At 43.4% G+C, this 21,672-nt stretch overlaps 1 protein-coding gene across 3 annotated transcripts in view; it reads right to left on the reverse strand.

The window, feature by feature from the left end:
• asb1 (ankyrin repeat and SOCS box containing 1) overlaps positions 1 to 21,672 on the reverse strand; it is a 36,831-nt gene extending 15,159 nt beyond the window's left edge. Inside the window, exons 1-4 of one of the 3 annotated variants that reach the window (XR_011355364.1) lie at positions 21,303 to 21,672; positions 10,100 to 10,402; positions 9,013 to 9,398; positions 2,691 to 2,932 (exon numbers count right to left, since the gene is read on the reverse strand). Coding sequence is in view for 2 of the 3 variants with exons in the window: in XM_069930489.1 (XP_069786590.1) it covers positions 2,799 to 2,932; positions 9,013 to 9,398; positions 10,100 to 10,402; positions 21,303 to 21,565 (1,086 nt within the window). In the remaining variant the exon portion in view is untranslated. Of the gene's footprint in view, positions 1 to 2,417; positions 2,933 to 9,012; positions 9,399 to 10,099; positions 10,403 to 21,302 lie in introns of those variants that run through there. The other 2 variants (XM_069930489.1, XM_069930490.1) reach the window with 2 other exon arrangements.

Raw genomic sequence — 21,672 nt, forward strand, 5'->3', positions numbered from 1 at the left:
AAAAGAAGCAAGTGAGAACTATCTTCAGATAGGGCAATTCTAATATTAGAGAAGGTTGTATAATAAACAACACCATGCTTTGCTGTAAGGAACATTATTTGGTGAAAAGGTCGTCCAGATTTCTACTAGGCCTTTTCACACCGCAGGCGAGCAGTGACCCTACTTGGACCCAGGTGAAATTCCCAGGAAAGCAGGACCTCTTGGGCCTTTCACACCACAGTCCAAATTCCCTGCAATTTGCCTTTCCTGGCAATCTAGGAGGGGGAGGGTTTCCACCCCAGTAATGGTGTAGTGAGTAACGCATTATGCACTCACCGGAAGTCGGATTGCACAGTAATGGTGAATGAGGCTTTTCCAAAAATCAATAAATTAATGCCTATATGCTTAAATAAATTGAGTAATTCAATCCACAATCCTAATGCCCAAACATCTCTCCCATATTCTACTTCTCCTTGATTAGTGACACAGCACACAAGCGCTTCCCCTGCTTGGCCATTTGCCGATTCAGACTTTACGGAGAGGGTGGCCTGGGGAAATCCCCATTTTACATGACAGTGTGAAAAGGCCTACTGAAACGTCCATTAAGCCTCACTCTACCCAGGAAAGGTCACTCAAAAAACTCTTGCCTTGTGTCACAAAATCTCCCCTAGCCCAGATACATCTCCAGTACCACATGAACACCAGAAATCCACCTCCCCTTCCACTATCTTAAAGGCAACATTACTACTTGGTGAGTAGCCTGAGAACTGTAAATTAAATAATATTTGACAAGTATTTTATGTGTTTATATTTATGAATTGAGGTTGTTTAGAGTGAAATCTCTCAAGTTCTGTTGCACCACCCAAAATTTTATCTTTAAGCACAATTTTGTAAATAGTAAATGTTTTACTTACGAATATAATTAAATATTTTCAAGAAGCCATTTGTAAATCGAGGAATGCTTACAGTGGTAAATGAATAAACTAGAGTACTTCAGGAGATGTAAATCACAGGTTAAACTGGAAAGAGACTAACATTTGAAAATAATTCAGTTTTGTACAAGAAAACCAATCCCAGGGTCTTATCAAAGATCACCATAACCACTTCTGCACCATATTGCATCTCATGGCCAAGTCCATTATAGATCCACATGACATCTGGAGCATCTAATTGTCATGTGTGCACCTGACAAAAAAATTAACCCTGTTCCCCAGTCTCTGCATCTTCATGATTGGAATAAAAACAGCCAAAAACTCTGCATCAACAGCAGGTTCCCTCAACTCCCAAACCATTGCAAGCAGATAAATGTTGGGCCTTGCCCACACAACCACGTCTGGTGAACTCATTTAAATTTAAATTGCTGCACTGCATCTGACAAAAGAGGAGTTTCATCCCATCACTGGTGCCCAATATCAAACCAAAGTCCTCAAGGAATAAGTAACATTCTACCCTCCTTCTGACTGTGTGTCTGTAGACTATTTCAGGGGAAGCCCATCACACTATCATCAGTTTCATCATTACTTGGATATACACCACTTTGAATCTTCAGGAAGATCTTGTGAAGTGAATTGGGATTCATTCAAAGATACAGTAGCTGAAAGAGAGGTAATATTACATCTTATCTCTGCTGCTCTCAAGTAAAACTACTTTGCCTTTTCTATTTGGAACAATACTGATTGAAAATTTCAGATACTGAATGAAAAGATAGGAATCCATTGAAGAGTTCAGTTGAGCTCACATACAGTCAATAGAGAGTTTGCTTAATATACATACTATTACAAAGGTTGATTCCCTCAAGGTCATGGATATTATTTTTCATTTATAATTGCCAGACTTTTCTTGCAGGTATTTGAGAATGGTTTCTGTCCTTTTTACAAATGATAATACAACACACAGTGGTGGAAGAACTCAGTGGATCACCAGTGTAGCAAATGGTGTGTGGAATTGAAAAGGTTGGTCACTGGGATATCCTTGCTGTGCCAAATGAAATGATCTACCAGTCTGTGTTTGGTCTCCCCACTGTAGAGGAGGCTGCATCGGGAGCACCGGATACAGTAAATAACATCTATAGACTCAAAGGAGAAATGCTTCTTCACTTGGAAGGACTGTTTGGGGCCCTGAATGGTGGTGAGGGAGGAGGTGCATATGGCAAGTGCAGCATTTCCTGCAGTCACACTGTAGAGGTGAACTGCTAGGTCGAGGCCAATCATGAATTGGCGGAACAACAACATATTCCGTCTGCGCAGTCTTCAACCAGACTTCTCCAATTTTCAGTAACCCCTTCCCCTGTTCTCTTGCTTTGATTCCCTTCCCCCAGCTCCCCACCTCCTTCCCTTCCTTCCACCTATCAACATGCATCTTTCTCAGCCCTCTACACCTCCCTCACCCATCACCTCTTAAGTTCCTTCCTCTTCTTCCCCCTTCCCACCCGCAATCTTGTGTACCTCTGCCCCCCAACATTCTTATTCAGGATTCACCTGATTTTCGGGATATCTGAAAAAGAGCTCAGGTGACCGCCTAGTCCTTTCCATAGACGCTGCGTGACCTGCTGAGTTCCTCCAGCACTTTTGTGTGCTGTACTAGCTCCTCTGCATCTGCGGACTTCTGGTTTGCCAGTGATGTGGAACCCCAGGAATCTGAACAGAATTAAGTTTTTATACATAGAGAATGAAGAACAGGAAAGCTAACATTCACACTCCAAGATACATTACATCAGTCCAGTGAGGCAGAAACTAGAATCTCCCACGATAATCCAGCTGCAGGTTTCGTGTAGAAAAGCTTGTCCAACTGAAATCATGCAGTAAGGTGCGATTCTCCCTTCAGGTCTCCTCATGTAATAGGAAGATTTTGACTGTGTCTGGTATAGGCAGTGTTTGTATCATATTAAGACGAAATTTCCCCAGCACTCTTCGAATGACTATGCGGCAGGAAGATGTCAATGTCCTGGGAGTACCTATTCAGAAAGAAATATCCTTTTAATGAGCATTCTCTGGTATGTTTTATAAAAATTAAAGGCCTGACTCTTAGTGTCCACAATAAATCAGATACTCCTCCACTAACATCCAGCCATTTTCAACACATGCAATGCACAGAACCTAACAACAACTTGTCCAAGTCTGAATATGCTAAACTAGAACACAGAGAACATACTGAGGTAGGAAATGCTCCTTCATGCACTGGGTTACATCAAACTCTAATGTGGCGCCATCACTCTCTGCTTCAAATTCATACAAGTCTTTGGTTTTGCTTTGTATATTAATGGGTCTAATAAGGGTAGGACATATAGTAGGGCTCTGTGATTATTGGGGTACAAAGAGACCTTGGTGTGCAATTCCAAAGATCCCTGAAGATAGTGAGATTAGGTGCAGAAAAAGGCTGGTCTTCCTTTGCTAGGGTACGGAGAACAGGAGCAGGGAATTTTTGATAGTTAATATTAGTGAGACCACAGCAAGAATATTGTGTGCTGGTCTGGGCACCACACCATTGGGAGGAGGTAACTTTCCTGCACAGAGTGCAGAGGACATTCACCAGGTTGTTGCCTTATGAAGAGTCTTGATAGCCTGTGTCTGTTTCCTTGGAGCAGAGGAGATGAGGGTGGACCTGATGGAGGTGTACAACATTATGACAACAATACATTGGGCTAATAGTAAGAATTTTTTCCCAGGGCTGAGGTGCTTAAGACCAGAGACATCGGTTTAATGCAAAGAGAACAAAATTTAGACGGCGACGGGGTAGAATTTTTTCACCCAGAGGATGGCTGCAATCTGGAACACACTTCCTGAAGGGGTGAGGAAGCAGATTCTCCAATATTTAAAACACATTTTGACGACCACTTCAACTGCCATGGCTGAGTAAACTGTGGACCAAGTGCTGGTAAATGAGATTATTGGAGGTAATTGGTGGACGTGAACACAGTGGGCTGAATGGACTGTTTCTGTACTGTTTGACCACCATAACACCAATATAACCTTCCATTGCTTTAATCAATACAGGCTTCAGATTTTTAATGAGCTGGGAAATACCTTCTTTCCACAGACTGTGAGATTGATGAATGGTGTCCTGTGACCTTGGGTCTCTTCTAAATTAAATGAGTAAATTACTCCAAAATATTTATACATTTTTTTGTTATATTTTATCTATATATGTGATTATTAGGTACTGGGTGAGAAGTCTATTACATGTGTATGTGTGTGCACTGTGGTCTGGAGAAACACTATTTTGTGTGGTTGTATATGTACATGCAGATAACAATAAACTTGAATTTGAAGAAGGCGCTAAATCACTGGGAGAAATTCCTTTTTCATCCAGAAATCCCATGGGATATTGTACTGCATGTCTTGAGTTAATCCCTTTTGCAAACACACCAATATTGTTCACACACAAGCAAGTTATTTTTGAATCGTTGAGTCAGAGAGGGGGTAAATAGCTTGGTAATTTTGCAAAAAAAAAGAGAAACTTTGGGCACATCTCCAAGGCTGGGTGTTGCAATCATTCTACTTGCCTTTCAACATTCCTGTGAGGGACAATTTTCATCGTAAAAAGGATAAAATCTTTTCACATAAAAGGGATCCAAATGTTGCACAATTGTAGTTGTAGGGGTTTTTTTGTAACGTTTTCATAGCCATTAAATCAGAAACAACTATTTCAGGCAACACTGTTGACCAAAACATCTTGTGAAAGAGAAGCTATCCACTTCACATGGGCAACACCCATGGACTTACTGAACAAAATTAAACACACTTGTGTATTTGTGAACATGACAATAATGAAACCATGAACATGGAAAATGGGGTTAGTTTGCAGCATTCTCAACTAAAGGTCTGAAAATTGTGGGGTCAATCTCCATAGTGGAGACATAATATGGAACAGAGAACACTCCAGCACAGAACAAGCCCTTCAGCCACAATGTTGCAGAAACTATGTAAACCTACTCCACAACAATCTAAACCTTCCCTACCTCACACCCATAACCCTCTATTTTTAATACATCCATGTGCCTATCCAAGAGTATTTTTAATGTTGTTATTGTCCCAGCCTCCACCATCACCCCTGCCAATTCATTCCAGACACCCACCACTCTCTTGAGTGAAAGATTCACCACTGGCATCTCCCCTAAACTTTTCTTCACTCACCTTAAACTGTCTCCCCAGGGAAAAGCTACTTTCTCTCCACCCCATCCAAGCCCCTTCATATTCTTATATGCCTCTATTAAGTCACCACTCATCCTCTGTCAGAACAGAGAAAAGCCCTCGCTCGGTCAACTTTGCTTCATATGACATGTTCTCCAATCCAGGCAACATCCTGATTAATCTCCTCCAAAGCCTCTCTAAGGCATTTACATCCTTCCTGTAATGAGGCAGTCAGAACTGAATGAAATATTCCAAGTGTAGTCTAACCATAGTTTTATAGAGCTGCAAATAATGTGTGCAATTCTTCAGTATTGACAAACAGAAGAGCTGCAGATGCTAGAATCTTGAGCAACCAGTGAGTTGCTGGAGGAACTCAGCAGGTGAAGCACCATCCATGGGTAGAAATGGTCAGTAATGTTTCAGGTGGGGACCCTTTATAGAGACCTCATAGAGATAAATGACTCCAATTGGTCTCTATAAAAGATCCCCACCTGATACATTGACTGGCCATTTCTACCCAGGGTTGCTGCCTGACCCGATGACTCCCTCCAGCTTCTCATTGTTTGCTCAACACTTCAATGTTGTTCAACAGAAGGTGCCATCCACTTCAATAAAGAGCTTATCCACCTTTATTCGCTTTAAGACAACAAGCACTTCCTCCTCTTTAATCTGTATAGGTTCCGTGAATTCACTGCTTATTTCCCTTACTTCCCTGGACTTTGTGCCAGTTTCCTGAATAAAGACTAATGAAAATAAAACCCATTTAAGATCTCTCCCATCTTTTTTGGCTCCATACAAAGCCAAACACTCTGATCTTCAAGGGGTCCAATTTTATCCCTTATTATCCTTTTGTTCTTAATATACCTGTAGAAACACTTAAGATTTTTCTTCACATTGTCTGTCAAAGCCACCTCGACTTTTAGCCTCCTGATTCCTTTCTTGAGTTTTATTTTGCATTTTTATACTCCTCAAGTACCTCATTTGCTCCATGTTGCCTATACCTGCTAATACACCTCTCTCTTCTTCCAAACCAGATCCCCAATATCCCTCGAAAACCAAAGTTCCCTACGCCTGTCAACTTTGCTTTTAATCTTGACAGGAAAATTAAAATGTTGTACTCTTAAAGGAGGCCTTTGAAGGTCTCCCACTTACCTCTCATATCATTGCCTGAAAACAACTTATCCCAATCCACGCATTCTAGAACCTTTCCTATTTCCTCAAACTTGTCATTTCCCCAATTTAGAATCACAACCCGAGATCCAGACCTATCCTTCTCCAAAATTAATTTGTAACTAATAGCATTAGGATCATTGGACCTGGAGGCCCCAGGACAGAACTTCAGAAATGTTGACATCCAGGAATTTGAATTTCTTAACCCTTTCCACCACAGACCCTTCGATGAGGACTGGTTTGTGTTCTCCTGACTTCCCCCTCCTGAGATCCACAATTGTTTGACTAATGTTAAATTCAAGGTGGTTGCTATGACTCCATTTGACTAGCTGAATAATCTCAATCCTGTATGCTTCCTCATTGCTGTCTGCAATTCTGCCAACGACCATGGTGTCCCTGTGGGTTAAGGTTTGTACAGACAGCTTTACTGGCATCTTCAGACAATTAATATCCTGAGATTTACACAAAACGAGAGGTAGACTTGGGTCAGAAGGCTTCCTCCTCCAAAACTCTGGTGATGCTCCAATTATGGTATTCTATAGAAAGTGAAGCAGGTATTCTTATTGGGTTAGTAACACAAACTGGGTTGAACAAAAGGAACGAGCAGAAGTCCCAGCATCGAGGACAAATGTATCCCTTATTGGCAACCAGTCTACATCAAGTCATTGCAAACAGAGGGGATCTGGTCTTCAACAATGGGAACTCTACTGGAACTAGGGAGGGGGGTGGGGTGTGAGGAATGGCATCAGAGTGGATCAAAGAAAAAAAAATTAAGTATCTTAATCGAGCTAGCATAAAGACATATTTTGTCCAGATGTCTGTACATATCAAAGGCGCCAAGACCGAGACAGATCTGAGATTAACTGCTGTGGTCTACCTCTGGTGTAACAGGTTTTCAGAATAGGCTTGTGATGAAACTTTGAAGAGAATTCAACTTAACAAAGAAAGAACAAAATTATGTTTCATAATCCCTGGATCCTGTCTTTCTGTCCCCGAGGGCCAATTCATTGAAGCAGCTGGTGAACAGGATGAGCACAGGGCTAATGGGGAACTGTACTCTTACATCAAACAGATCTGTTGATGCAGGGCAGGCACAGTGACAGGAGACCTCTGCTAGTCCTTCTCATGTGCAAGGATGATGCTCATTAGTCTGAAGCCAAAAGGGGAAGGCCCAATGTAAAAACACACACTGTTAACTACAAGTGAACTACCTCTCACTATTTGTGTCCTCATGTTATAATCTTGCTTTACGAGTTAATTTCCCCCACCTTTACTTTCCATCCATACTATTAACGCAGCACCTTATCCTGTGCTGGGACATGCCATTTTTCTCCTTTCTTTGCTCTCCCACCTCCCTATTTTAGATTTGCAATTTTTCTTTTAACTTTAGAGAGATTTTACAAAAAGTCAGTATGCTGATTACATACAACAGACTAGCATTCCTAAGAGGTCATTAACTTTCCACAACATTGCTTTCCCTGTTCAATGTTTCCAACTGTTTTAGTTTTAATTCAATCTGACTGATGTACTATTAATTTTGTTCCCCTTGGTTCGACAGCTCATCTGAAGAAAACGGGATCCTCCACTGTGTCACTCTCTGGAGCCACACACATCTGGTGAGGGGTTAGAGAACTCTAGGTAGACTGCACATTGCTCCAGACACTATTGATCTGGATTGATGAAGTGTAACAACTCATCAAATCAGTCACTGATGCTGTTAACCAGCATCAAGCCTGCAAATGCATATCAATGGCATGTCAGAGAGCACCAAACAGAGGGGAGGATTGAAATCTGGCAAATTTGAAACAACACAACCAGTTAAATGTGACACACTCTCCTCAGAGAGGGTTGTTTCCAACTGGAAGACCCAAAATCAGATATCTGCAAAATCTGCTTTCAAAGGAGCAACAATTTTAGATCCAAATATTGCATTCGACAAGCCAGTCACAGCTGGCGCAGGGAAGAGACTATTAAAGCAGGAGGATTCACATCTGTTGAGAGACAGAACCTACAAGACGTCCCATTTTCCAGCCAACGAGGAACTATGTTCAGTGTTGTGGCCAGCATAATCCCTCAAACAACAATGTAATTCATGACAAGATGATCAGCTCCATCACATGCTGAGTGAAGGATAAATATTGGACAAGGCACCACAAAGGACAGTGTTCTTCTTCAAATTCAGATGTGATATAGTTTATATCCATCCCAAGGACCGTGGCTCAAATCTCTCCACTCCAACAGTGGGGTATTCTCTCTCAGCACGGGACAATCAACTCAAACCCAACTCCCAAGGGCCATGGTCATTGCCGATCGATGACCTTCTTTAGGCCTCAGACAGGAAACAAGAATCACCTAGTAAGACTGAACATCCAATTCTTAAATACTCCAGAGATTCGAATCAGTGAAGAAATATTGAATGGGGGGGGAATAATGTTTTTTCTCTCCATTCACCCCCACCCTCCTTCTCACTCTCCCTCCCCCTCACACTTCTTCCCCTCTCTCACACCTGCCTGCCTCTCAAGCTCCCTCCCTCTTGACCACTCCTTTACACACTCCCTCTCATACTTCCTGTTCTTTGAATATTTTATTTTAGTTTTTAGGGGGAATAATGTTTAAAGTGCAACAGTAAGGTTTCATTCTGATCAAATTCTGAATCTGCAATTAGGGTGAGACTATGAAGTAAAAAATGCTGCCAATTCAGGAACCACAAGGCAGACATGACATGCGACCTTACCTTTTGCAGTTCTGAAGATCTGCAAGGCCTCATCTTTCACCTTCATGCGACCCATTGTTTCCATGTCCAGTCCCTCCCAATTCACCAGGTTTAAATTAGCACCAAAGTCAATCAAAAGTTTTACAAACTGCATGTCACATCCGTGCCTTAGGACAGCATCCAGAATACAGGTGGGCGAACCCTTGGGAAAGGCATTAACATCCACCTGGCCCCAGTAGTTATAATCAGGGTTGGCTCCGGCTTTCAGCAGCAACTTGAAACACTGGAGGTGATGATAGGCAGAGCTGATATAGAGAGGGCACACACCGAGTGATGTGAATCTCCGAGCAGCAGGCGCTGAGATGCGACTGGCTAAGTGGTGATCTGCATCAACATCAGCACCATACCTGAAAGCAGAGAGTACACGGGATGACGCTATCATTAAGAAATTCCATAGTAAGATCCATTCCCCTCTTTTCACATGATGTTATAACCACTTAAAGCCCTGTATCCTTGGAGCAGAGTAAGGGGAAGTTGAACAGAAGTGCTCAAAACTGCAATGGAGACATGATTTCCCCCCCCTGAACCACTGTGGTCATCAACCACAGAATTATGTTAATTGACAGCAGGACCAATCGCAGGGTGAGATTGCTTCTCACTTGGAGAGCTACCAAGATAAAGAATCAACAAAACGTCGAAGTGCCAACTGAGAGATTCAACAGAAACCATCCACAAGGGGAACTGAAGAGGAAAATAAAGTGCAGGGCGATGAACAAAGAACAGGAGTTAGGACTAATTGGATAACTTTCAAATTGTTGGTTGGACTGGGCTTGCAGGATCATTCCACGGTTCTCAGAGGTGTAACGTCACTCCATCATGTGGGACAATATTGAAAGGGGTGGGGGAACTCAAGGCACAGTCATCAGTTTGCAGTGTTACTACCTCAGTATTCAGACAAAGATGGGAAACGTGGGAGAAGATGGGAGAAAGCCTTGGTCAAGATTCCATTTTCAACTTAATGACTTTTGTTGGAACCAAGGACATTGGTTTTATATGAAAGCGGAAGAAAGCTTTATGTGTAAGACCACCCCCCAGTTCCCAAACTTACCTGATCAGTTCTTTGAGGATGTCTGCTCTGCCAACCCGCGAGGCGTGGTACACGGGTGTGCTGCGGTGATGGCAACTTCCGTTCGGGTCAGCGCCTGCTTGCACCAGGATGCGGGTACATTCCACGTGGCCATTCAAGACAGCCACATAGAGCGCAGTCTGTCCCTTGACGTCCACCAGGTCCACTTCTGCCCCTTGCTTGAGCAGATAGTCTGCGCAGTCGGCATGCCCTGCGGTTGCTGCTATCCGCAGTGGGGTGCACGGCAACCAACCGCAGCACCATACTGACTTCTCGTTGATCTTCCTGAAGCACAGAGCAGCCATTGTTAGTAGTTCATCCTCAGCAAGAGCAGTGGAAGGCTATTCAGCCTCAATCCTGTTCTACCACTCAATTCCATCATGGCTGATCATATGACCTCAGTACCCTATTCCTGCTTTCTCTTTGTATCCCTTGATCCCTCTTACTTGAGGGCCACATTCTTTTGAATATATCTAATGAACTGGCCCTAACAACTTCCCGTGGTAGGGAGTTCCACATGCTCACAGCCCTCCATGCAAAAAGCTTCTGTTCATCTAAGACCCAAATGCCTGACTCCTGTATGTGACCCCAATCATGGAACATTACAGCACTGAAAACAGGCAGTTTGGCCCTTCTAGTCTGTGCCTATTACTCTGCCTAGTCCCACTGACCTGTATTGAGTCCATATCCCTCCATACCCCTCCCATCCACATACCTCTCCAAACATTTATTAAACTTTAAAATTGAGCCCATATTCACCACTTCAGCTGGCAACTTGTTCCAGATTCCCATCATTCTATAGCCTCTTTCACATTGCTAACACTTCAAAAAGGCGAGTAAATGACCCAGGACAGTTCACTCTGGACCACGAATTACCTGGTTCATGTGGATATCTCAAATCTAAGGAGAGCCCAATGGTGACATCCCGAGAGGTGTATTACGTGCTCACAGGGCAGTGAAATCATAGCAAGAATAAAGCACATAAGAGCACAATGTATAAAAGACCGTGGGGAAGAACATGCACAATTTAATAAGACATTGAGGCCCAGTTTCAGGTCAGGCAGATCCCTGCGGTCAATGTGCTGTGCAGTGAATGAAAGAAAAAAAACACACAGAAGCTGTGAGTGAGTTGAACCAAGTAACTGACTTTAATGGAACTCTCCGAGAGCTTATCAGCACCACTCCCATGATCCGGGACCATTGTGATGTCAGTCCAGTGTGAGCCTTCACCCCTGTGACCCAGTTCGCTTGTGGATCAATGCAGCTTGCTACAACATACTTGCACAATGTATAAAAGACCGTGGAAAAATCAACTGCAGGGGGCTCCAGACTGGTCAAACTTGGGAAGTAAGAGGACATTGGGCTGAACACTAATGCAAGTTCTGGGATCATAATGGGTAAAGAAGAACAATCTAGCATTTACATCGTATTATGTATTAGAAGTAATCTTGAGATGATTTAAAGCACAGGTACACATTGATAGCTCCACCAGTGGTACATTGACAGCCCCGCCGGCCAGCCGCACGCTGATAGCTCTGCTGGCCGTTTGCTGGCAGCCCCGCCGGTCACTCTGTGAAATATAACTGCACTGATATTAAAACTACCAGATTGATGCACGCATACAGGCACTGACATCACTAATGGTACCTGTTAGAGCCGATTGCCCATTCACACTGCATTCTACCAGGTACCAAATCAAATCCGAATTAACTCGGCTGGGGTCTGACATAAACCCCCAACAAGAGTCAGAGCCCGGTTGACTTTTACCCGCCCTGCTGAGTTGGGACTTTTCACTGCTACGGACCCACTAAATTGCCTGGTTCAACCCACTTAATTTGGCAGTGTGAAAATTTCCCCTCATGTTCCTCCTAAACCTCTCCCCTTTCACCCTTAACCCATGTTCTCTGGTTTGCATCTCACCTACCCTCAGTGGAAAAAGCCTACTTCCATTTACTCTATCTATACCAGTGGTTCTCAACCTTTTTCTTTCCACTCACAAACCACTTTAAGTAATCCCTATGCGATAGGTGCTCTGTGATTAGTAAGGGATCACTTAAGGTAGGATGTGGGCAGAAAGAAAAAGTTTGAAAACCACTGTTTTAATCGTCCCTAATTGACTTGTTACGTGCACGGTTTCATTACTCCAAAGGAAATGGGCCAATGACAATTTTTCTCAAGCAAAATATTTCAGTAACAATTGGGTCTAGAGCAGTGGTTCTTAACCTTCCCTTCCCTCTCACATAACACTTTAAGTAATCCTTTACTAATCACAGAGCACCGATGGCATAGGAATTACTTAAAGTGATATGTGAGGGAAAAGGAAAAAGGTTGAGAACCACTCCTGTATACCCACTTCTATTAAATCTCCCTCACTTTTCTACGCTCCAAGGAATAATGTCCTAACCTGTTTAACCTTATGCTGTAACTCAGTTCCTCAAATCCCAGCAACATCTCAGTAAATCTTCTCTGCACTTTTTCAATCTCATTGATGTCTTTCCTGTAGTTAGGTGACCAAAATCGCACACAATTCGAGAAATTTGACCTCACCAATGTCTTATACAACTTTCTTTTCTGAAAATTTTATTTTCAAATTTTTCCAAAAACATAGTGCCACATCTAAAGAAACAATTCTTTTTAACATATTTACACTCTTTTAGTAAACTTCATTTCTCAGATACAAACACTATGTCAGCTTACTTACAATTTCCTTCCCTCCCCCCCAAAACTTTGAAAATTAAACAACTAAAGCAATTAAAGTAACAAGCAGAAAAAAGGTAAAAAGAAAAAACTCAGCATACTGGCAGTCTTTCTAATCTACTTCCATTCCTTGAGGTGTTTCACTGCTGTTGTCATTATGTATTTTGTTAGCTTTTTGTCTTATACAACTTTACCATAACATCCCAACTCCTATACACAATATTTCAATTTAAGGAGGCCAATATTTCAAAAGCTCTCTTTATGGCACTCTCTACCTGCGACGCCCCTTTCAGGGAATTATTTATCTGTATTCCCATATCTCTATGTTCTACTGCACCCCTCAGTCCCCTTCCATTTACCGTGTATGTCCTATTTTGGTTTGCCCTTCCAAAATGCAACACCTTACATTAAATTCCATCTGCCATTTTGCAGCCCATTTTTCCAACTGGTCCAGATCCCTCTGAAAGTTTTGAAAGGGTTCCTCGCTGTCCACTGCACCTTCAATGTTTGGGTCATATAAAAACTTGCTGATTCAATTTACCGTATTATCACCTATATCTTTGATATAGATGAGAAAGAACAATGAACCCAGCACTGATCCCTGATGCACACCACTAGTCACAGGCCTCCAGTCCGGGAGGCAATCATCCACTACCACTCTCTACCTTCTCCCATAAAGCCATCGTCGAATCCAGTTCACCATGAATACTGAGCGACTGAACCTTCCTGACTAACCTCGCATGTTGGGACTTGTCAAGGGCTTTACTAAATTTCACATAGACAACATCCACAGCCTATGCAACACCAAAAACATTCTTCCCACATCTGACCAGCTTAAGTCCTGTTAGGTTTCTTTTGTCTCAATGAGACCCCCTCTCATTCTTCTAAATTCCAATCTGTACAACTCTTGTCTACCTGGTCTTTCTTAATATCTTAACTCTGCTTCATATCAAGTGATGTTCAGACAAACAAGAATGGACCAAACAAACGTGACATACAACCCCATCTCCCCCTAAAAATACAACCAAACAACAGGGAATCCTTGTGTTAATCAAGAAAGAACTCCAAATTTTGTTGCATTCTTCAACAAATCAACACAATTTCAGAATCAAAAATCAGAAAATCCAGATGCTGGAAATACAATTTTTTTTAACAAAATCAGAAAATGCAAAGGGAAGAAAAACAGAGTTAAAAAAGATCCTTCAACAGACATGGGAGGGAGGGAGGCAGCTCCCCAAATTTCAAGCTATCTGGTACAATAATGTCTGCTATTAGCATTGAAAGAGTAATTACATAGACCAATGCACAAGAACAGCCCTTTCTGCCCACTATGTCCGCGTTGAACAATGCCAAGTTAAACAATAGCCCCTTTTACACCCCCAACCCTCCTAGTAAGTGGTAAACTTACCGGGCATGCTGCACCTGTGGAGCCTTTCCACTGCACCATGACTTACCTGGTCGTCGCGAGTGACGTATTACCTACGGTGCTCTGACAGCCCCACCGACTGCACAGTTACATTTGACAGCACTGCTGGCTGCACTGTGGAATAAAACTGTGCAGTCGGCGGGGCTGTCAGAGCACGGCCGCTGGGGCTGTCAAGAGCGCAGCCCCAGCAACTACAGAGTTTTATTTCACAGCATGGCCAGCCGCACTGTGAAATATAACTGCCACACTGACGCAAACAAGCAAGCACTAATGGTATCTGGTAAGTCGAGTAGACCTTCATATTGCCACAGAATGATTAATGAGCTAACTCAGCCAGGCTCTAACATTTGTCGTCCCCCCCCCCCCCCAAGAGTCAGAGCCCAGTTAATTTTTACCTGCCCTGCCCATTGGGGCCTTTCACACTGCCAGATTACCATGGACCCGCTAAATTGGCTGGTTCAACCCACATGTACTTGGCGGTGTGAAAGGGGCTAAGAACTCTATTCCCTGCATCTTATGTGCTTATCATCATTATTATGGTATCTGCTTCTGCTATAAGTGAGGGACTGTGCAGTGGAGCGGTCTTCGAGAGAGAGGGCGTTGTTGGAGTTTAAAGGCTTTGGGTCAAGAGGCTTTGGCAAAAAGAGGCTGAGGTGGTGGTGCAGGAGTTGAAGTAAGAAAGGACCACCCTATTCAAGGAACAAAAAGGATTCAGCAGGTAGGCACAGGTAAGGGCAGGAATTATATATCATATATTTTTTTCGCCGAGTCATAGATAGTGGGAATGGCAGCCAAGGCAGGGAAATGCGCCTCTTGGAGAATGTGGGTCAATGACCTGGATGATAAGTTTGCAGGTGCCACAAAGAGTGGAAGCGATGTGGACAGCGAAGAAAATTTTCAAAGCTTGAATAGGGATCTGGACCAGCTGGAAAAATGGCAGATGGAATTTGATGCAGACCAGTGTGAGGTGTTACATTTTGGAAGGATAAACACGGTAAATTGTATGGCACTGAGGAGTGCAGTAGAACAGAGGGATCTGCGAGTACAGATGTACGTGTATAAATCCCTGAAAGTGGCGTCATAGGTAGATAGGGATATAAATAGAGCTGTTGGCATATTGGCCTTCAAAAATCAAAGTATTGAGTATAGGAGTTGAGATGTTACGGAAAGTTGTGCAAGACAGTGGTAAAGCCAAATTTGGAGTATTGTGTGCAGTTTTGGTTACCGAACTGCAGAAAGATATCAATAAGAAAGTGTGCAGAGAAGATTTACCAGGATGTTGCCTAGACTTGAGGAACTGAGTTACAGGGAAAGGTTAAACAGATTAGGGCTTAATTCCCTGCAGCATAGAAGTATGAGGGGAGATTAGATCGAGGTATTTAAAATTCTGAGGGAGATAGACAGAGTAAATGTAGATAGGCTTTTTTTCCCCCCATTGACGGTAGGTGAGATTCAAACCAGAGGGCATGGGTTAAGGGTGAAAGGGGAAAAGTTTAGGGGGAACATGAAGGGGAACTTCTTCACAGAGAAAGTGGTGGAGTGTGTGGAATGAGCTGGCAGCTGAAGTGGTGAATGCAGGCTCAATTTTAACATTTAAGAGGAATTTGGGTACAGGTCAGTGGAACTAGGCAAAAATAAAATGGTTCAGCATAGACTAGAAGGGCTGAAGGGGTCTGTTTCTGTGATGCTATGTTCTATGGTTCCCCAAATACCCCAGCAGCACTTTAAACACACATCCACTATTATTTGACATGTTTATTGTGGGGTAAAGATTCTCATTGTTTATCTTATGTCTGCCTCTCATAACTTTATAAACCCCCTGCAACCTCCGACACTCCAGAAAAAAACAACGCAAGTTTTCTAACCACTCCTTACAGCTCATACCCTCCATTTATTACCCATTGCTCTATTTTCACATCATATCATTATCAATTTTCAAGAGACTTGCAAGGCTCCTGGCAACAACTTTTTCCCCAATATGCTTATTTCCATGTCCCTTTTAAGATCTTTTTATTCCCCTTTTATAGAGCAGTTACCGTTTTTTTCAATTTTGTTGGTTCCGCAAGACATCAAGATCGGTTTTTATTTTTATATATGCCTTTTCTTTTAGGTTTTATGTTGTTCCTTGTTTCTTTGATCATCCATAAATGATTTTTTTGGCAAGTAGATCTCTTGGCCCTTAGGGATGTGAACCAGCTCTGTAACCCATTATTTTTAAGCACCTCCTGCTGATCTCCTATTTCCCACAGCAGTCGCCGAGTCACTGCATTTATCCCAAATTAGGATATTTGCCATTTCAAGCTTCTCCATTTCAAAATCTGCTTTAGTCAATAATTTTATGACGATAGTTATAAAATTATTAAATCTCAATGTGCCCTTTCTCTTTATTAGTTCTGAAACCAACAATCTTGACATTGCTGATTAAATTAACCACCTTTCTGACTGCAACTGTCCACCTGTCCCATATGAAAATTAAAATTCTCTGATGTAGACCCCTCTGCCTTTGTTTGTCTAATCTCCACTCTAATACTTGTTAAATAATCTCACAGCATCTGAAAGAGGGCCTCAAAGCAATCTCTCAAGTCTATTCTTTAGTTCGACCCATGAAGTCATTGTCTCTTTATATCCTCAGTGAAGTTATTTTACTCTTTATAACCAAGGCTACTCTCTGCCACCTCACTGACACGCACACAATACACTCTAAATTGCATTCACATCTGTAATTCACCCAATATCTTCCTTCTATTCTTACTACATGAATGGTTCACTTAGTGGTTAGCGCAATGTTATTACAGCAACCTGGATCCAAATCTGGCACTGTCTGTAAGGAGTTTGTACGTTTCCCCCATGACCTGTGAAGGTTTCTTCCAGGTGCTCTGGTTTCCTCCCACCTTCCAAAACATACAGGGTATTAGGTTAAATGGGTGCAATTGGGTAGCATGGGTAAGAGGCTGTGACTAAAGTGGTGGGAGTCCTTCATGATGTTGGCTGCCTTTTAAGGCAACGCTTCACACAGATGTCTTCAATAGATGGGAGATCAGTGTCCATGATCGACTAGTTCTGCCACTTTCTGCAGCCTCCTGCATTTCTAGATGTTCCATTTTCCAAACCAGGCTTTGATGTAACCAGCCAGTATATTTCCCACAGCACATCTGTTGAAATTTAATAGAGCATTTGACGACATGCCAAATCTCCTCAGAAAGTAGAGGTGTTGATGTCCCTTCTTTACAGTTATCCTTGATGTGCAGGATCCAGGAGAGGTCCTCCAATACGTGGACTGTCAGATACTAACCCTCTCCACCACTGCCCTATAACTACAGATGCCTCTCCTTTTTAAAATCCACAACAAATTTCTTAATCTTGCTGACTTTAAAAGCAAGGTTGTTGTTTTCCACTGTCCAAATGGATTCTCAATCTCCATCCTGCAATCTCATCATTTCCTGTTATTCGGCCAACAACTGTGGTGTCATTAGCTAACGTATAGATTGCATTGGAGCCAAACTTTGCTTCACTGTCATGAGTACAGAGGAAAAGAGCAGAGCAGAGGTCTGAACACATAGCCTTGGGGTGTCCATGTTGATGGTCAACGAGGAGGAGGTGAAGTTGCCGATTTGTACTGATTGGGATTTGTCACTGAGGAAATCGAGGATCCAGTTGCAAAGGGATAACCAGAGTTTGGTTATTAGTTTTACTAATACGATGGTGTTAAATGCCACACTATAATCAATGTATCGCCTTACATAGATGTTCTTGTCGACTAGGTGATCTCATGAGCAGAGAGCCTGTTGACCTGTTGTGGCCTGAGGAGAATTGAAGTGGGTCCAGGTCCTTCCTAAGACACGAGTTGATTTGCTCTATAACCAACCTCCCAAAGCACTACAACACAACAGACGCAAGTAATGTCAGGGATTAGCACTCAAATTAAAAAGTGCAAGAAGACTATAAATCTCTTTTTTTTGTGGGGTGAGAAGGATAGAAGTAGATGTGAAATTTAAAATTTCAGTGCGAAATTTGATAGATTATTATTGAACAAGTTTAGAAAGGTTTGCAGAGCCAAGGGTAATTAGATATATATGAAATATTGTTCCAGCACAATCTAACTAAGCATGGGACAAGTTCAAAGTGTTTAATGTCCTATTCAGTCCTCAGGTTCCCTGGAAAGTATTCTCATTAAGAAATCCACGTTCACCTTCCAGTATCATGCAAGTTGTCGCAAAGGGTCATAATGACTGCTGCTCCAAAAAAACATCTATTGGAACTGCTCCAGACTTAATACCCCAACACTAAAATGTTCACATGGTGTGGAGCAGTCCACAGGAAATTCAGCTCAGGGTAAGAGGTCTGCAAGTTCAACTCCTCCTCTGGACAATTGAAAACCAGAACCAACCTGGTGCAGTATTGAACAAGTTCTAAACTGTTTCTCCCTTTTGAATAAGACACCAATCTCCATCACCCCCTCTCCCCCCACCAGGTACTTACTACTGTGACCGCAAGAAGTGCTACATTTGCACTTACATCTCCTCCGGGGCCCAAACAGTCCTTCAAGTGAAGCAGCACACTCGGTCTTGGCACCCTCCAAGCTCCCCTCCCTTGTTTCTCTTTTTTCTTCCCCCTTCCCTTATTCCTCTGATTTGTTTTCCTTGTCTTTCTCCTGCCCACCACCCAGCTTTATTGAGCTCCCACCCCCTTCCCTTCCTTCCTCCTATCAAGAGCATCATTCTCAGTCTTTGCCCTTTCCTCTCTCTTCAGTAATTTCTTTTCTACCCCCTCCCATTGGCATTCACCTGTCAGCCTGTGATCCTCCCCCCACCCTTATTCAGGAATGTGCCCAATCTTTGGCATGCCTAATGAAAGGCTCAGGCCCAAAACGTCGACGGTCTATTGCTTCCCATGGATGATGCGTGACCTGCTGAGCTCCTCCAGCACTTTTGTGTGTTGTTCCAGTTCTCCAGCATCTGCAAACTTTTTGTTTGAATCCCATATGTTCTATTACATTAATTTTTTTTTAAATCCCAATGCAGTTTTCCCCAAAGATGACAGCAGATTTATTCCCAGTGGCCTGGCCAATACTATTCCACGATCATCAATCAAATTCAGATTGACTGAATACCATCCAACGGCTTCTGTGGACAAATCAACAGTCATGTTTCCTTCAATACTACAGTGACTATACCTCAAAGGTATAAAGCTATGTGAAGTCACAAAGTTAAAAAAGGTACTGCAAATGGGATCCATGGCCACATACGTAAATTCATCCCTTCTCAACTGACACATCAATAGTGTAATTAATACTATCTTCAAGATCAATTGACACAACTGTCTGTCAGTACCCGCCCCCCCCCCCCAAACTAATAACTCGACCACCAAGGTCATCAGAGTAAGATCTCAAGAACAACACTATTTCCAAACTATACAAGTTGCAAACCATTTTCAGCAACAAAATTCTAGAAGTCCCCATTCCAAAAGCCCTGCACTTCAAAGATTCAATAATGTGACCTGTCCACCAACTTCTCAACTCTGCTAAAAAGTATAACATAAAAACAGCAGATGCTGAATTGGTGAAAAGCTAGAGGAACTCAACTGGTCAGGAAGCATGTACAGATAGAAATAATGTTTCAAGAAGGGATCATTTATCAAAATTGAGTCTCAATGAAGTATTCAGACGCAAAATATTGAGTGACTCTGTCTCCCAAAAAAATATACCCACATCCCACTGATGATGGTAAATGCTGTAATCAATAAGTTGCAAGAATTGAATCAAATGCATTAATCAAACTGCATTAATTTAATGAACTCAAACACTTTATCTTATTATAATGCTTAATATATCCTGATTAGAGAAGGACATTTGAACATATAGGTCAAGCAGGAATAAAATTGGTCCTTTCCAATTCTACAAGTTGAAAGGTTAATGTAGTTACCCTGGCTCAATTAGAGACTGTAATTGAACTGATAGGGATGAATGGAGACAGCTGTCTCAAGTGCAAATAATGAGATGCTGGAGGAACTCAGCAGGTCAGGCAGCATCCGTGGGCAGAAATAGCCAGTCAACAGTCGGGCTTGGGACCCTGTATCAAGACTAAATCAGAAGTTGTACTCAGTTGTGGAGGGGAAAGAAGCTGGGGCTGGGAGGAGGGGGGAGGGATGAGTATTGGACAGAAGCTGGGAGAGGCAAAGGGAGAGATGCCTAGGGGAGGGGGAGTTAGCAAGAAAAATAAGGAGTAGGTAAAGAGATGAAAACAGTGGAATCAGATCAAGGGGGATTTGACCTAAAATTTAAAACATTAACAACCATGCTGTTAAAATTAAGGGATGAAAATGGTTGGCTCTTGGAAGTTCGTTGGGACCCACAGATGTGGCTCTGGCAAAGCGGTCACCCAATCAGCAGGTGTTCTCAACGATGTGGAGAAGCCCACCAACTTCTCAACTCTACAGTAGATCGGGTTGGACAATGTGGATGGAAAACTCTGCTTGTAGCCCTGGGTGGTGGTGGGTATGTAGGGACATGTTTTGCACTTTCTGCCAGGAGGCTGAAGGCACTTTCAGGTGGCCAAAATACCCCGATGTAAAGCCGCCTCTTCTACCCCTGTGCGGCTGTCGGGAGGACACCTGAAAGTGGACAACCCGGCCAGGAGGAGCACTTACCTAACCCTCCTCCTATCGGTATAATCTCCGGCTCCGAGAATCTCCCGTTGCACCTGAAAGCAGCAGTGGGACTACGGCCACAGTCCACAGGAGCCGGCGTTCGCTCGGACGCAGCTCTCCTTCAGGTGACAGAGAGGCGTCTTCTCCGCGGCCACCTGAACGTCCCAGCTGCGTCTGCCGGTGCATTATCTGCATCCGAACACCTGAAAGCTTAAAAGAAATTGCCTCTGCAGAAAGGAGCAGGGAAGGGCTGGTGCACACTTAGGGTCAAACTGCAGGTAGCCATCCTCTGCATGGAACGGTGATGGTAAAGAATAGCTTGCAGATTAAGATTGGGGGCTGATATTTTCTGGGAGTAGTTAAAAAGGGACACTGTTATTGCCCGTTCTGGGGAGAGCAGGTTTTGTGGGGCCTCACCTCCTGAAGTGCTCCTCCTTCAACAGCCTGCTGATGGTGGCCAGGTCCCCCACGTAAGTGGCATCGTGCAGCCGGGTGTCCTCCACCCCGTCGGCCGCCCCGTCGCAGAATTGTTCCCGCAGCCACTCCTTCAGGTCGCGGCCGGCCCTGGAGCCAGCAGCAGCCGCCGCCGCCTCCGCTCCCCCCTCGCCCTCCGCCCAGTTCTCGGCGCCGGGGCCCAGCCGCTCGCTGCCCTCAGCTGGCTGCTGCCGCCGCTCCGTCATGGTGGGGGCCGTGCCCGACCTTTCCTTTACTTTGTGGCCGCCGCCATACCGCGGCAGGCTGAAGCGCGACAGCAGCCGGCACCCGAGACTCAGGCCCGGCCCAAGCA

The sequence above is a fragment of the Narcine bancroftii genome, chromosome 4 (assembly GCF_036971445.1).
Source record: "Narcine bancroftii isolate sNarBan1 chromosome 4, sNarBan1.hap1, whole genome shotgun sequence".
NCBI lineage: Eukaryota > Metazoa > Chordata > Chondrichthyes > Torpediniformes > Narcinidae > Narcine > Narcine bancroftii.